Raw genomic sequence first — 15,859 nt, forward strand, 5'->3', positions numbered from 1 at the left:
CGTGGTCATGAAGAGTTACTGGAGAAAGGATCGGCTATGCTATGCTTCTTACTGGTCTTGGAGAGAGGATCATGTCCATCTTCTTAGAAAAATTATATGTCTATTCTTCAATGTTATGAAAATAATATTTTTTGAATGTGTTCAATAAGAATTTGCAGTTTTGTGTGCGGAGAATAAGGGTTGGGTGATTATATTAGCATAATTAGTGGCACTACATTATTGTTCAAGAGAGATGTGAATAAATTAAAATTCATTATAGGCATAAATAAGTAAATAACTCATCAAGGGGATAGATTTAAGCTCCCAAATAAATCACCTCCAGAAGTAATCCAACTGCTGTGATTACAGATTTCATGAATAGTGTTTAATATGACAGAGATAACTTGCAATACGTGACTCGTAATAGCACTACATTATTTGTATTCATCCCGATGGCAATAATGCTAATGCTAATGATTGTGATATTATAGTTAAATGGTAATTTACATGAATGTTGGGTTAAATTTTAGGGTACTTAATACAAAACGTCCCTACTTTTAAAGTTTATTGCGGAAAACGTCCGCACATTTCATTTTTTTGACATTTTTGTCCTTATTTTCACATTTCATTGCAAGAAACGTCATTTTCACCATTTTTTAATGTAAAATTACCAAAATACTTTCTCATTTAAATAAAAAATAATAATAAAGAATAAATTATTATCTTACTTCTAAATGTTTTAAAAAGCGCAAGTGAGTCCAAATAATTATTAAAAGGCCTAATAGCACAAAACATCCCTACATTTGGCCTATAATGTGCAAAATATCCTTACGTTTCAAATTGGTGAAAATGAGGTTTTCAGCAATGAAACGTGAAAATAGGGATGAAAACGTAAAAAAAATTGAAACGTAGAAACGTTTTTCACAATAAGTGTCAAACTTAAAGATTCTTTTGTTATTAGGCCTTATTAAAATATTTAAAATACAAAAAAAAAAAAAAAATCCCTCTCTCTTTTTTTCTTCTCCAAATGGGTCAACTACCTTAAAAGCCAAAAAAACTCTAGCAAACCATATCCAAACTGCTGGATCATCATACCATCAAAAAGCCCTCGCTTCCCTCTACACACATCATTCAACATCCAACATCCAACCTTGAAACCTTCGTGCCAATAAATTTGTTCGGAATTGCAAGCCAAAATACCCAACTCGAGAACGCAAATACTGGCCGCATCACCTGTTACAAAGAGATCCATGTCATTTCCAACACACCAATCGACTATACTCATTAAGGCGTCTCTCTTCATGGTCTTAAAATATCAAGAAATGGTTCAACGGTATGGAGATTCGACGGTTATGCAAATGGTTGGTCGGAGTTTTTTCACTTCCAACGAACAGTCCTATTTGGAGAAGAAGAGAAGAGAGAGTTTCTTTTAATATTTTAATAAGGCCTAATGATAAAAAATATCCTTACGTTTGACACTTCTTGCGAAAAAGGTCCCTACGTTTCAATTTTCTTAAGTTTTCATCCCTATTTCCACGTTTCATTGCGAAAAACGTCATTTTCACTAATTTGAAACGTAGAGACGTTTAGTGCTATTAAGTCTATTAATAATTATTTGAACTCACTTACACCTTTTAAAACATTTAGGAGTAAGATTGTAATTTATTCTTTATTTTATTTTATTTTATTTTATTTTTGTTTTATTTAAATGGGATGGTATTTTGATAATTTTACATTAAAAATGATGAAAATGACGTTTTCCGTAAAGAAATGTGGAAATAAAGGCAAAAATGTTAAAAAATAAAAAGTGAGAACATTTTCCACAATAAACATCAAAGATAGGGGCGTTTTGTGCTAATTACCCTAAAAAAATTTTAACATTATAAAAGGGAGATGATTTTTCATTTTTGGATATACATAACTTTGAAAAAAAACTCAGTATGCATTTCATATTACATTCATATAATTTTCACAACTCGATATAGAGCTTGTACTTTATCTTCCTAAAATCGTGTCCATAGAAGAAGTATCGACTGTGAGCAATTAGAATTTTATCTTGAAATTGTACGGCACAGAAAGTACATAGACGAACAAAAGGCCACATGACCGTCGACCATCGGTTTCTGTGACTATCTTAGGTTTAGCCTTTCTAACTTTCTTCTCAAATTTTGTAATTTCATTTGCTGTCAACTTGTTCTATTGATATTGTTAGTGACTAAAATATAAAATTTATACACAAATCACTCATTTTTCTCCGACTAGCACCACACTTGGAGACCCTTTTGGAAATCATGCAAGCCATGACATTCAGGGCTTCTTCCTTTTAACATCAACAGACAACAGTTGAAGAACCAGTCTCCACCGTGCCCATCGGCCAGTCGAGGTGGAAAAGGATTATCTTACACTTCCATCATGATCAATATCAGGAAGGAGAAAATGAAAACAATGTTACACAAACACGATGATTTTAGGTGACCAATTGTTCCATTTCACCATTCTCTGCAAACACAAGTTTTAAAACGAAAAATTACAAGGTTTGTAATGATTATACATATCACAAGCACTGAAACAATAACAAAGGACCAAAACATGTAACAACAGAATTTGATCTTCCTATTTCTTTATGTTAAAATGACTAATTAGTTTCCTCAATTGCTCAATAGAGTTCATTCTGCAGAAGAAAGATGCACATCCACAAGTTTGTGTAATACCCGTAAGAGAGAAATATCTACAATCCTGTATCATCCACATAGCAGTATGCAGCATCATGGCAAAAGAATAACAGTGCTGTTATATCCTACCCTGTACTGTCGAACCACTAAAATGGCCTCACAACAGCTTCCAGGCTACAATTCGAGGAAGAAAATAAATCAACCACTCCTCGACCAAAAAAAAAAAAAAAATCTGAGAAGAAAAAGTGAAAATAAATTTTGCTTACAATCTTCCCATCTCATTTACCATGCTTTTAAGTGAAAATGAGTGGAATTATGTTTTAGGCGATCTACAGTACAAACAAAATGTTAATTGTGCTAAAATAAAGCCAATAGTAGACGGTAACACACAAAAGATTGCACTATGGATTAACAATCAGCTTCTTTCTCGAAATAAGTTTCTAATATTGACGACTCTTCAATATATCCAATCAGAAATGTAATACCAAAGCCATTCCAGAAACTGCCTTTATTTTGCAAGTAGAGACTACAATTAGGGGTCTAATGAGCCGAGCTAGCAAGCATAGCTTAGTTAGAATGAAGATAGGAGATAGAGTAAGCTTGTTATGGAGCTTACACTTCAAAACTAAATCTTGCTAAAATTAGTCAAGATTGCGTATGAAAAAGCAAGGAAAGCCGCGGATTTACGAACTTATCCTTGATGACCCAAACCTTTTTCCCATCATCAACAGAAAAAGTACATCAGACCTGTGAACCGAAGAAGAGCTCCTAAAAGACCAATAAAGAATAGTTTTGGCTAATGTATTCTTACTTTAATGTAAGAAAAAGTAACTTATAGTAGGAATTGGTTCAAATATTAAATGAAAAGATGTGTAAAAATTGGAAAATGAAAAGGTATGTAAAAATGGAGAATGAAAATGTGTGACTACGTGTCAACTTCAACCAAATATTCGGACTTGATCCAACGGTCAAATTATAAAAGTAAATAGACCAACTTATTCTGCTCGTCGAGTAGATCGTCGCGGTATATTTGGAATCTCAAAACCAATTCCAGATGAATGAGAAATTACGGACCAAAGTTGGAAGAAATGAAATGTTGCAACTTTTCGAAAGGTGCAGGTTTTGGCCAAGTGTTGCAACTTTTTTGAAATGATGCATGTTTTGGCCCACACCACTTTATTTGCACCCTTTCTACATCTATAAATAGAATCCTATAGACATGGTTTTGGACACACCAATTGCATTGAGCATTCATTCTCCTCTCGCAATTCTCCTCTTTCTAATTCTATAGCATTTCATACATTTCCTTTATGGAGGAGAAATTCTGTCAAAAGTTCGTCGGTTTCTTGTGGTTTGAAGTGTTGCTTCCACAAGTTGTGAATCGATTGTATCTTGAGAGACAAGTGTCATTCACCGTGAGCACCGTAGCGAGGCAATTTGTTTTAAGGAAAGAGATAAAGTCTCGCCTTAGATTATTCTCTATTTCTAATTCTTCTTAATCCTTGTTTTGTGTAATCTTTATACCGAAACTCTATCCAAATTTTCATTCATATAAATTGTATTTTGATCGCGCTCTTGCGGGTTAAAATTGGTCAAACAAATATATCAAAAACCAACCCTTACATAACCCTTTTTATAAGTCGTCTCCAACACTTATTACCAATTTTGACAATTAAAAGAATTATTTCTTATAAAACTTATTTACTTAAAAGTACACTTACTAACGAAAACATTTTAAGCTTAACAAACCACGCTATACTGAAAAACATATAAATATTTATCTGAGAACTCATTCATGGTTTTCAGTACCAACTGCATCAAGAGCAGCGATTTTGAGTCGGAAATTTCAACTTGCAACCATGGCAGAGAACTGTTTCATATGCCTTTTTTTCTCCTTGTTTTATAGGTTGAACTCTGTAAATTTAATAAAATTTCTTCTTGTATACTCCAATGATTTGCCACTACTATGAAAGACCTAAACTTAAGAGTCTCACGTCATAGGCATCAAGCCGTTCAAAACCCCATAACTAATCCTCATCAAGATTGCTCCTTAACTATCCTCGTCAGAAGCATGTTTGGCTGGGCTTAAAATTAAATATACTGTAAAAAATTTAACTTTTAATCACAAAAGAAAACCCACCAAGAACTTCCTCAAATAGAACAGTTAATTACCAAAAAAAATCAGCCTACAAAGAAACCTTCTAAATCAGAAAATCAGACTGAACAGAAAAAATTTAATACAATTTCATTGACAAAGAAAAGGGCATACTTCTAATGTTTAAAGTCGAATCTTAAACAAAGTAATTGGGAGAATTCTTACAAGGGACATCTTTCCTGGGCGAAGAAGGAGAAGACCCATAACACAAAATGGCTCGTCCGATCATAGAAATACTCGAAACCATCCCAACAAAGTAAAGAAACATAACCAATCCAAGAACCCACGGCATCAACATAAACCCAATGAAAAAAGTCACAGATCCAGACAGCATTAGAGTCAAAGAAACCCCAAGAAGCAGAGATGCAAATCCAGCCGGCGTAATCTGCTGCATCACCGGTTCAGTTCTCTCCGGAGGACAACGGCCGGGTCGGATCTCATCGGAGAAATCAACAGGCGTAGAAGGTGACCGGAGAATATTCAAAACCAAAGCTGATAACTCGTAGAAAATCTTGCCCTGATGATCTTCTTGATGTCTTGATTGTCTCATCTTTTTTCCTTTTGTGGGTTGTCAAAGATCTTGAAAATAAAGGGTTAATACTGCAGCTGTAATCCAAGAAAATTTGATGGGTTAGGAAATATTTTTGCGGTAATCGAGGCAAGTGGATAAACTTCTTGGTTACGAATGGATATTTATCTGTCTTCTTTTGGGCTTTCAAAATTCGTTGGAGTTCTTGGATTGTTTTTGGTTACGTGCAGAGAGCTAGCAAGTAGTGAGAGAAGCAGAGGGTTTGTCTTTTTCTTGTTGAGAATTAGAGAAGTGGAAAAAGGAGAAAGTGTACAGATTTACAAATATGATCCTTCGCCAAGAAAAATTAACATAAAATATTGCTCGTTGACATCAAAGTAGATTAGGAGACGATGATGTCTCATGTAGCGTATTGAACAACATCTGTTGGTTCACTTTGATACTTACAAGGATAAGTAGGATATAAATTATAAAGTTAGTTTTGTGAGTGACTATTTGTGAAATTTATAACTAAAAATTACTAGTACGAAATTTATTTTACTTGCCTATTTGAAATTTCTTACAAACTGAGTGAAATTAACTCATTTAGAAATTGATTCTACTCTGTTTGTCAAACCTTGTTGTTTCCTATCCTCTCTTGTATTATGGTGGGATGGAATTAAAATGGAGTGTAACTTGTTTTTTATATTCTTTTTAAATTCACGGATAGCTGAAAAAAGATCTTGCCACACGAAGAGGATTAAATACAAAATAAAAAAATAGTCAGGACGAGTTTGGCATCCCTACTGACTGAATAATATTCTCATCAAGATAGGTACAATGAGACAAAATGGTGAATCACAATTTTAAAAGAGAACATAATATCTATAGAAAGCAAATGGTAGGAAATTTGAGTATCATATAATATGTTCTATCTTAATTTTCTCGTTCACATTGTAACAAAAAAACTAAGAAATTTAGTATTGGTGTAATTCATTGAGACATGTATTAATGAAAATTTATGCTATTTCTTGCAATGAGATCTTATTTCGAGTCTTCTTATATCAAGGCTTAAACCTCATTTTCTTTTTCCACATAATAAGTTACTAATTAGGCAAGGAAGTCAATTAAAAATATTCACTCACGTCCTAATTTCATTATTTGAAATTGTATTTTATACAAATCCATGGTTCAGTTTAAGCGTGCAAGCAACGAAGTGTTTAACTTGGAAGGAATTAATGGATTGGAAAACTGGTGGTTGTGTGGGCCTTCTTCAGATATTGACAGCCACAAATTGGAATTCTTCGAACTTATCTTTTACTTCGCGGATAAATGTACATTATCATATTATAATATATATGATTAACTGTAAAAAATAAATAAATGTACTACCCCTCGATAAGGGTTGAATTTTTATTCGAAAACATTGGACCTTGATTAGAATTGGATCATATCAGTCGACTCAATTTATTAAGGCTGATCCTAACATTTTTGAGAACCTTAGGCCAAGATATATAGATAAAATTACACTAGATCAGCCTTTTCAAAATCATCATAGTTTAAAAATCAGATGATAAATTTATTTATTCATAAATCAAGTGTTAATCTAACTATCAATAATAATAATATAAAATATATCCAACACCATCTCAATCTAGGGATGTTAACGAGTCGAGTTGAAACTCTCGGCTCGAGCTCGGGTAAAATGTCCAAGCTCTTTTCCGAGTCTGAACAAGCTCGCTTTATCTAGCTACTTATAGAAAGATGAATAAAATTCACTGTAGTTGCGATAGTGTTCGGGACTTCTACTGTAGCTAAACAGTGATTTCACTGTAGATATCAGTCATACCCATTTTTTCTTACTCAAAATGACGGTGAAGCCATTTCCCCACGCAAACCAGACACAAGCTTTCTTTTTCATTATTATCATTTTCTTCTTTCATTTTTTCTTCAATTCTTCTCTCGTTTTTTCTATGATTTATCTCTTCGTGCAAGATTCTCATGAATAGAGAGGTAAATCCTGGCATGCCGTTTTTCTCAGATTATGATTTTGTTTATTCAAGATTCTACGTGCAAAATTTTTTATTTCGAGTGAATAGAGAGGTACATCCTCAGTTTCATCTGATAATCATAATTTTGTTATTCGATTCACAATTTTGGGTTTTTGTGTGAATAGAGAGATATATTCTTGGTTTAATGTAAATTAAAATGCTTATTAACTTGTTAATTCATTTATGTCTCTTGTGTATCTCATGCATGAGCAATTTTGACAGAAATTGTGAAGTATGGCTTCTTGTAGCAATCTTGGTGCGGAGTCTGTGCGGGGACTTTTTGGGTTTTAACACTGAATAATATTGAAGGTATGGACTTATCTTATCTTAATCCCTAAATTTATGTGTTAGATGTTTGAGTTTTCGTCATTTCATTAATTTTGGGTGTGTGTTTTGTTTGTTGATGATCGTTCCGATGATGTCGGGAATAGACTTTTGATATGTGCTCCAAAAAAGAAGTCTTGAATTTTAAATTTTTTTTTTTTTAGAGTCAACTAGGGAAAAAATCTACCTTTTTTATTTATTTTCAACTTTTTTTTTGTTGGGACTCTTCATATGGGTTTATTCATACTTTATGCATATTAAGAATGTGTGTATTTTCAGTTTGTATAAGTCTTTTTATATTGAATTTTTGGCCATAAGATCAACAGAAAATAGAGAGAGAAAAAAACAAAAAAAAAAGGAAATATAGATTAATTTTTTAGGCTATGGTTTGGCACTTGAAGTAGGAAAATGCAAGATTAAAGAAATTAGCAAGAAATTGATGAATGATTAGGTTAAGCATATAAGTTTAGTAAAAATGATTGAATTGCTCCAAGTATAAGGGGTTTTGTTATTTTAGTTAATTGTTGCAAATGGTTTCTGTTAAGTTTTTAGCTATAGGTTTAAGCAGAGCATAATAAGGTGATTGGGCAAACCATTTGAATCTCTATCTATGCCTATAGAATTCCCATTGCTAAACTTTTTGGTAGTAATTAATTGAAAATGAGCCAACAGCACAATATGATTATATGTTGCGTCTTTTTTCTTAATGTTGATAGCTGGACATTTCATTTTCTAGGAAGTTATTTCCACTTTTCATCCCTTGCTTGTATATATAAATATTCTCATTTTTGCTGAATTTTGGTGATATTAGTTCTCTTAATCACTTTGAGCATGCAAACACCTAGAACCCGTGAAGTATAACTTCTTATAGCAATCTTGGTGCGGAGCCCCCACACATACTGTGCGGGGACTTCCCCGCACGGAGATGGTACGGACTCCGCAAGATCGCGTGCGGTCCCATAAAATTATAAATTATCTTTTACTTATATTGCCATAATTTTAAATCTAATTTTTACTAAGTGTCAGAGAAAATTCATGCCAAAAATTTAATTCAAATTTCAAAAGCATGTTAGGATTATAACAAGAAAGCTAAAATCTCTACATCACGCTAATAAAGACATATTAATTACAATAATCGTGCAATGCACGTGGCATCGACTAGTATATATAGGCAGCAGCATTATTTAAGAAAGCAGGCAAATAAGGTAACAAGCATGCTGCATTTTTTTTTATATATATATAAACGCTCGGCAACCCAAATTGAGGCTCGGCCCAAGCCTCAAGCAGGGCTGAGTCGGGCTTTTTTCGGGTGAGCCACGGACGACCTGAGTCGACGAACTCGATTGCCATATCTATCTCAATTCAATTTAATCCCAAACCCTAAAATTCGTTTCTCTCCATCTCCTCTCTTCTCTCACTCTCTCAATCAAACTCACACCTCCAACGTCGTCGCACTCACTATCAGAGACCACCATTGAGCTTCCATTGTGATGATACCAATAACTTCATCTATGTTAGTGGAAGACTCCAAGCCATCACTGATGATTGTCATATCCATTCTCGGACTCCAATTCACAGTGCTAGGAGAAGCCAACGTCGATGAAGTCCATTCACTTGTTACTGTGACCACATAAATAATTCATTCTTACATGCAATGAAGTACAGGGAACAACATATTCACTTGTTTACATTTATAATATAAAATAAATAAAAACTGATTATAGTTTTGGGAGTGGATGTTTGGTGTATGCGACCAACTATTTGATTGTGACCTAAAAATTCGATAATTTGCGGCTAAAAAATAATTTGCGACCAACTAATTTGAAAAAATCGTGACTGTTAAATAAGTTGTGATATATAAAATTTTTGATTTGTTACCAATAAATAAATTTTTTATTTTGTGATCCATTTCAAAACTCAAAACTAAAAAATAAGGTTTAAAATTTCAAAAATTAGATATTATTAAAGTCTATTTATGAAATTATTAATTAAATATATTAAGGTCACAAATCTATACAATTTGATCACAAATTATCGCATTAATTTGTTACAAATTATTTCTGAGTCACAAATAAAAAATTTTACATGTCAAAAATTATTTCTTTGTCATAGATAAAAAAAAATTATATGTCACAAATTATCATCAATCACATATCAAAAATTTATATGTCACAATTTATTCATCAATCACAAAATCACAACTTTTATAAGTTTCAGCTTATTTAAAGGTCACAAATTATCAAATGAATCAGTCAAAAGTAATTTATCGATCACAACATAACAAACTGTAAGTCACAATCATATTTTTTAGGTTATAAATTATTTATTGGTCACGAATTATTTATCTATCACATATTAACTAATTTATTGTTACAATCAACCGAATAATTGGTCACAAACACTCCTCATTCCCAATTGCATCCCACCCACGCCTGCTACTAGTGATTCAGTTACAGCATAGCCCGCCTCCTTTGCCTCCACCAAAACCATAACCCCACCAAAAAAAAAATCCCTAATTTGTTTGTAGCACCACCATCACCGCATGTATCAACAAAAACCACCGCAAGAGCCAGTCTAACAAAATCACTGTCACTGCCACCGTCATATCTAACAAAGTCACCGCCAACACCAAATCCAACAACGCCATTGTCAAATCCACCCCGCTAGATTCACCATAAATCCAACAAAACCCATCTCTACCACCACCACTAGATCTACCACCATCTCCACCAACAAAAACCATAGTCAAACATGTAAACTACCACCGCCACCATTCATTGCCCGAGGCACCTCTACGAACGACTTTGACTCCACTGCGAACAGCACTGTAGCAGAGGAATCTCGTTGACTCTGCAAGAGGCTTCTACATGAGACGTGGATAGAGAAGCCTCATTAGTGACAGTGCACGGCCTCTCAATGCTGCTCCAACATCTAGGCATTTGGCAACGACGATGAGTTAGAGAGAAGAAGAGGTAGAGTAGGGTAGGAAGAGAATGGACTATAGAGGAGAAAGGAAATGCATATTAGGGTTTGGGTATATAATTAATTGAATTTTAAAATTGTTTCGCGCGGGTTAGTCGTTAACAATTAAAAAGGATCAGACGATTGTGTAAGGGACAAACCTCTTGAGACAAAGTCCCAAAAAGGGGTGTTCTTTTATTGGCGATGACTTTACAATTGGAAATTAAAAACAATGTGCCTCCAAGGGGCGCAAGCACACGGGTTACTGAAAGAAAAGTGTTTAAGTCTAAGTTAAGGAAATGAAAATTACATGTTCTCTGTTTGAGAGTTTTTGATTCGGTCCCTTGCTTCTATGTCCTTTCTCCCTTTTATACTTCATGGACGATCTCTTTGTGATCAACCGCCTTAAAAACTGTTTGATCGTCCTATAACTGCCCACTTTTTTCGTAATGGCCAACTTGTCATGAAAACTGCCTTTTTTAACTGCTGCCATTACTCTTCATCGTTCAACCGCTTTCGATTGAATTCCTTGAATCGTGGAACGTGATAGGGCTGCTTTAATAACTACTTTGATAACTGCACTTCTTGATAACCATGACGCTTTATGTTTGTTAAGACGTTGGGCGACTTGAAGGTTTAGGCGAGAATAGAGTAACAGCTCTGGGCGACTATATGACACTCCATTCGCTCAGATTCTAAGCGACTTGCAAACTTGGGCGATGGCGTTACCGCGTTATTGGGCCTTCATCTTGATTTGTTTGATTGGGCTTCGTCCTTTGGACTATCTGATTTGGGGATCCTTCAATTGGGCTCACTCCTTGGGCTGTTCGATTTGGGCTGAATTTTTATGTGTCAACAATTACCCCCCAATATGGCAGAATTAATAATAATTATTAAATTTTGCCATATTCACTTTGTGTTTCCAGCAACATTCGAAATTTTCAAGAATTTCAATCATTATTTTCTTCTATAACTTGAAAAGGTGCATCGTTTTCCAAACCCTTATAAACCCCCAAACACGCCATTTCACTGCACCATTAAACCACGCCTCAAATTTTTGCGTCTCTTTCACGATTTACTGTTCATCTTTTGCTTCCCTGCTACGTAACCCTGAAAAACATCGTTCCTTCTCAAATGGCTGCTTCACAATCTCAAGCTGGCGACTCCTTTAGTTTTGATCACTTTCAGAAACTTCTGAGTCGCCCATACATAACTCCGAGTTTTCTCGCGCCCGCCGATGTCAAACGTAATGAGTTCTACTTGGGTCCTTTCTTCAATAATGCAGAGGCAGTTGAATAGGCGGCGGTGGGTCAGCTGTTTCCTTGCACTCATGGCCCTCCTTTTCTAAACTCTCTGCCACTGGGGCCACTTCGCGAAAGAGGTATTCGCACTTGGCCTAAATCTGATGTAGCTTTTCGTAGGTGGCATGCTCGCCTTGTGGGTCATGGTCCTACTAAGGCACTTTTTGATAGCGCTACGATTTCTGATTTGTTAGAAATCTCTATTAGCCCCCTACTTTTAATTCAGCACTCTTTTCGATTGCTTTGAGTTTTTGGTCTCCTGAGTATAACACCTTTATTTTCCCTCTTGGCCCCATGTCTATTACCTGAAAGGATGTTGGGGCTCTGGTGAATCTACCACCTTTGGGCGATACCATTTTTCCTTGTATCTTGGTTTCTGGTGGCGCCCCAAAGTTTGGCAAAAACTACACCGATTCTTATTCAAGTCTGCAAACCCTTCACAATCATTCGAGCGCTGAGCCTTCCCATACTGAGTGAGTGGCCTTCCTTCTAGTTTGGCTTTGTAAATATGTTTTGTGTGTTCCAAGCATAAAGCCCTCCCTGAGTTATTTACCTATAGCGCACGAATTGGCGCGTGGCAGGCCTTTGAATTTATGTTCTTTGTTTTTGGCTGCTCTTTATAGAGGCATGGCCTCTCTTCGAACTCAATTGAAGAATGGTGCATCTCCCACTGGCAGTGGACCTCTTTGGTTCACTCAACTGTGGTTGAGATCCTATTTTCCATTGCTTGGTGCTCCATCAATCTCTCGCTCCTCTGCTAGCTGTTATGGGCTAGCCATGGAGCCCTTAGCTCCTGTAAATATGTCCAGAAGGGACATTTTTTCATTCTTTTATTCTTTGAATTTAATCCCTTCCTTTTTTCCTTTTCCTCCTTTTTGACTCCAAACTATGTACATCCCCCTTCCACTATAGATAGCGCGAGCACCTCCCTGCTCACTTGGATCCAATTTTTAACCGGGAGGGAGCTATTTCATGATATTCTAACTGGGACCAATGCCAAGGCGGGGGTAGAAATTTATGCTCCCCAATTTTTTGTTCGTCAGCTTGGTTTCGGCCAAACTTGGCCTGTTCCTCCTTACTATTCAAGGAACTTAGTTGACCGTTTTTATACCATTAATAAAGCGAAGGCAGAGGCTATAGATGCTCGTAATCTTCTTTTAACCAGTCATTTTTCATTAGCCCCTTTCAATTCTAGCCACGCTATTCACCCTCTTTTTGAACAGCTCTGGCCGTCAGTGAAGCGCAGATTATTTGCGATTGACGCCAATCGTGTCTTTCATTCGTTAGACCAACCGAGCATTTCTTCCCCTCCTACTGTTTTAGTCACTCCCTTGTCCATTCAGAGTCCTTCTCCTTCTCGTCGCACTAAACAGTCTGCTCGTCTATCTTCTTCTCTCCCTGCCAAGCCTACTATGGCCAAGAGTGCCCCAAGCCGCAAACAGCCAGCCTCAGCATCTCCCATTCTGAAGGATGATGTTTATGATGATGATGATGCCCCCCTTATCGTCAGGAGGAAGGTAATTAAAATGGTTTACTCACCAGTATACTTTTCCACACTTGAAACTTTTCTGTGTGCTGATGATCTTTTGGACTTTTCAGAAAAGCTCAGCATCTCCTTCAAAGGCTTTGGCATCGACAGCTCCTGCTCCATCATCCTCTGCTGAGGCTACTTCATCCAAACTGGTTGATGAGGGGGCTACGCTTAAAGAGACATCTTCAGTCCCGGAGTCCTCATCACAACCCATGGATGAGCCACCTTCTTACCAGGGCGTCAACCCCCCCAAACATTGAAGTAGAAGGTAATTCAGTCTTTTGATATCTTACCTTTGCTTGTGCTGTTGGTTTCTGATTTGTTGCTCTCGAGTTTTGTAGATACTCCTATGAGTTCGCCCGTTGTGGCAACATCTTCTCGCTCAGACAAGGGGAAGTCCTCACGAATGGAGGAGTCGCTGGTGGCAAGCTTGACTTAGGGCATGCCACCTTCTACGATTGTTGATGAGGTAGTCTTTGCTTCACTTCTATTTCTATCTTGTTCGTTGTAGTGAGGATCTTTAATATTGGCAATTTTCTTTGCAGGATGCTGACAAAATTGTGCGTTCTATCCAAAACTTATTCGCTTCCTGGGGGCAAGTCCAGACGTCTCGCCCGGCTCCATCTGATCATCCTGCTGCTTCTTCAGAGGAAGATTTGAAGTTCCTCATGGAGTCGATACTTGAGTACGTATCCTTCATGGATATGGCTATTGGAAGGGCTAGTGCCGCCAGACACAAGGATAAACTTGAGCACTTGAGTGCGAAGTTGGAGCAAGCACTGACGCTTTCGTCGCTCAATCTTTCTGCCGATTTTAAAGCGACGTTGAAGGTTATCCACTCCGAGGTCCTTTCTTTGCTGGCCAAGAATGCTGAACTAAAGGCCAAACGTACTCAATATCTTCGAGCCATAGCTGAGAAAGAGTCTCTGCGTATGGAAATTAACAAGGCTGAGGACGAGTTGAAAGAAATCTCTTCCGAAATCATGGTTGAAGACTCTTTGATGGTTAATTTAGCTGCTCAGATGAAGGAACTTCAAGCCAAAATGAACGACTGCAGGGCGAGAATGGTTGCTAAAAAGCGCAACGCCTCCCAGGGAATTGAGCGAACTAAGTCCTTGGTCGAGCAGTACAAGAAGTTGGAAGTTGATGATGATGTCGCGGCTGAATTGAACATCACTTCCTCTCGGCAGAACGAGGATTGGGAAAAACTTAGTGAACGAATTCGTTCAATATGGGGTGGACTGTAATTAAGACATATGATGTCTTTTTTCTTTTGTAATTTTGTTCATCATTAATGAACATTAACTTTTTGTGCATTTATTTGACGTTTGTTTTTTAGTCGTCAATTCTTTAAGCATTTAACTGCTTTGTGCTAAAAATCTTGTCCATTTTCTTTTGATATTTCCATCACTTTTCCCAAAACTTTGGGCTATTTAATTCCGTTTATTAGGCAGAAATGTGGCTGTTCATATTCTGTCTCTTCGTCTCCATGCCCCTATAAATGCCTCGCATTTTCCATCTTTCGTCTTCATCTTCATTTTCTTCTTCGAAACTAATTTGCTGCCATTGTTTAACATTCTGACAATCAATCCGACCCAAAATGGACTGTTTAGTCCGCCCATTTTACTATTTACCTTGATGTTACCATTGGTATGGGAGGTATAGAAAATATTTTCTGGCCAGCGGCGAAGTTTTTACCATCAAAGTTCTTCCCATCGTCTCTTTGTCCTTTACAAGGAGTCGATGATAGAAGGCAATTTTTGGGCTGCTTGCAGGCCACTTTGCTTGCTAAGAGTGCTTCTCAACTTGCTTGCTGAGAGTGCTTCTCAGCTTCTTTGCTCATCATTGCAGCGATGCATTTAGGAAGGTGGTGAGGTCAGTCCACCCTCTTCCTCGGCGATCCCACCATTGCAGCGATGCATTTAGGAAGGCGGCTCGAGGCTTACTCAGCAATCAACCGGGAGATTAGCTTACTTTTAATTGTATTTCGTAGAGCATCCATTATTTGTATTTTTGTATTCTTGTAATGAACGTTTGATAATAAAGGACTTCACTTGAACGTATTTCGCTCTGACCTTGTTATCCTTTAATCGTTCAACATATTTGATTATGCTTTTATCTGTTCACATTCCCATAAAGAAGGAACATATTTTTTCAAATATTTGCCGTTAATTAATCTCACGTGCTTGGTGCCGTCTAAATCTTCCAAGTGATACGCTCCATTGGGCAACACACTGTTTATTTTGTATGGTCCTTCCCAATTGGGCGACCACGTCCCGTACTTTGGATCTTTGCTATCCAAAGGGAGTATCGTCTTCCAAACTAGTTCACCCATGCTGAACGACTTGACTATGACTTTTTTATTATAAAACTTAGC

At 36.6% G+C, this 15,859-nt stretch overlaps 1 protein-coding gene across 3 annotated transcripts; it reads right to left on the minus strand.

Moving 5' to 3' along the window:
* Positions 1–2,162: 2,162 nt before the first annotated feature.
* LOC111369293 lies at positions 2,163–5,695 on the minus strand. Of its 3 annotated transcripts, XR_002698098.1 has the most exons (3): positions 4,972–5,690; positions 2,691–2,825; positions 2,163–2,478 (listed from the first exon to the last, which is right to left on the minus strand). XR_002698098.1 is itself a non-coding variant. In XM_022990751.1 (2 exons), coding segments are annotated over exons 1-2 (387 nt in total). In that variant the 5' UTR covers positions 5,357–5,695; the 3' UTR covers positions 2,163–2,476. The 3 variants fall into 3 exon arrangements, 2 of the variants coding, with proteins under 2 accessions (XP_022846519.1, XP_022846518.1); XM_022990751.1 differs by lacking the exon at positions 2,691–2,825 and having other exon boundaries at positions 4,972–5,695; XM_022990750.1 differs by having other exon boundaries at positions 2,163–2,825.
* Between the last annotated feature and the right edge of the window lie 10,164 nt (positions 5,696–15,859).

The sequence above is a fragment of the Olea europaea genome, chromosome 20, assembly GCF_002742605.1.
Source record: "Olea europaea var. sylvestris chromosome 20, O_europaea_v1, whole genome shotgun sequence".
NCBI lineage: Eukaryota > Viridiplantae > Streptophyta > Magnoliopsida > Lamiales > Oleaceae > Olea > Olea europaea.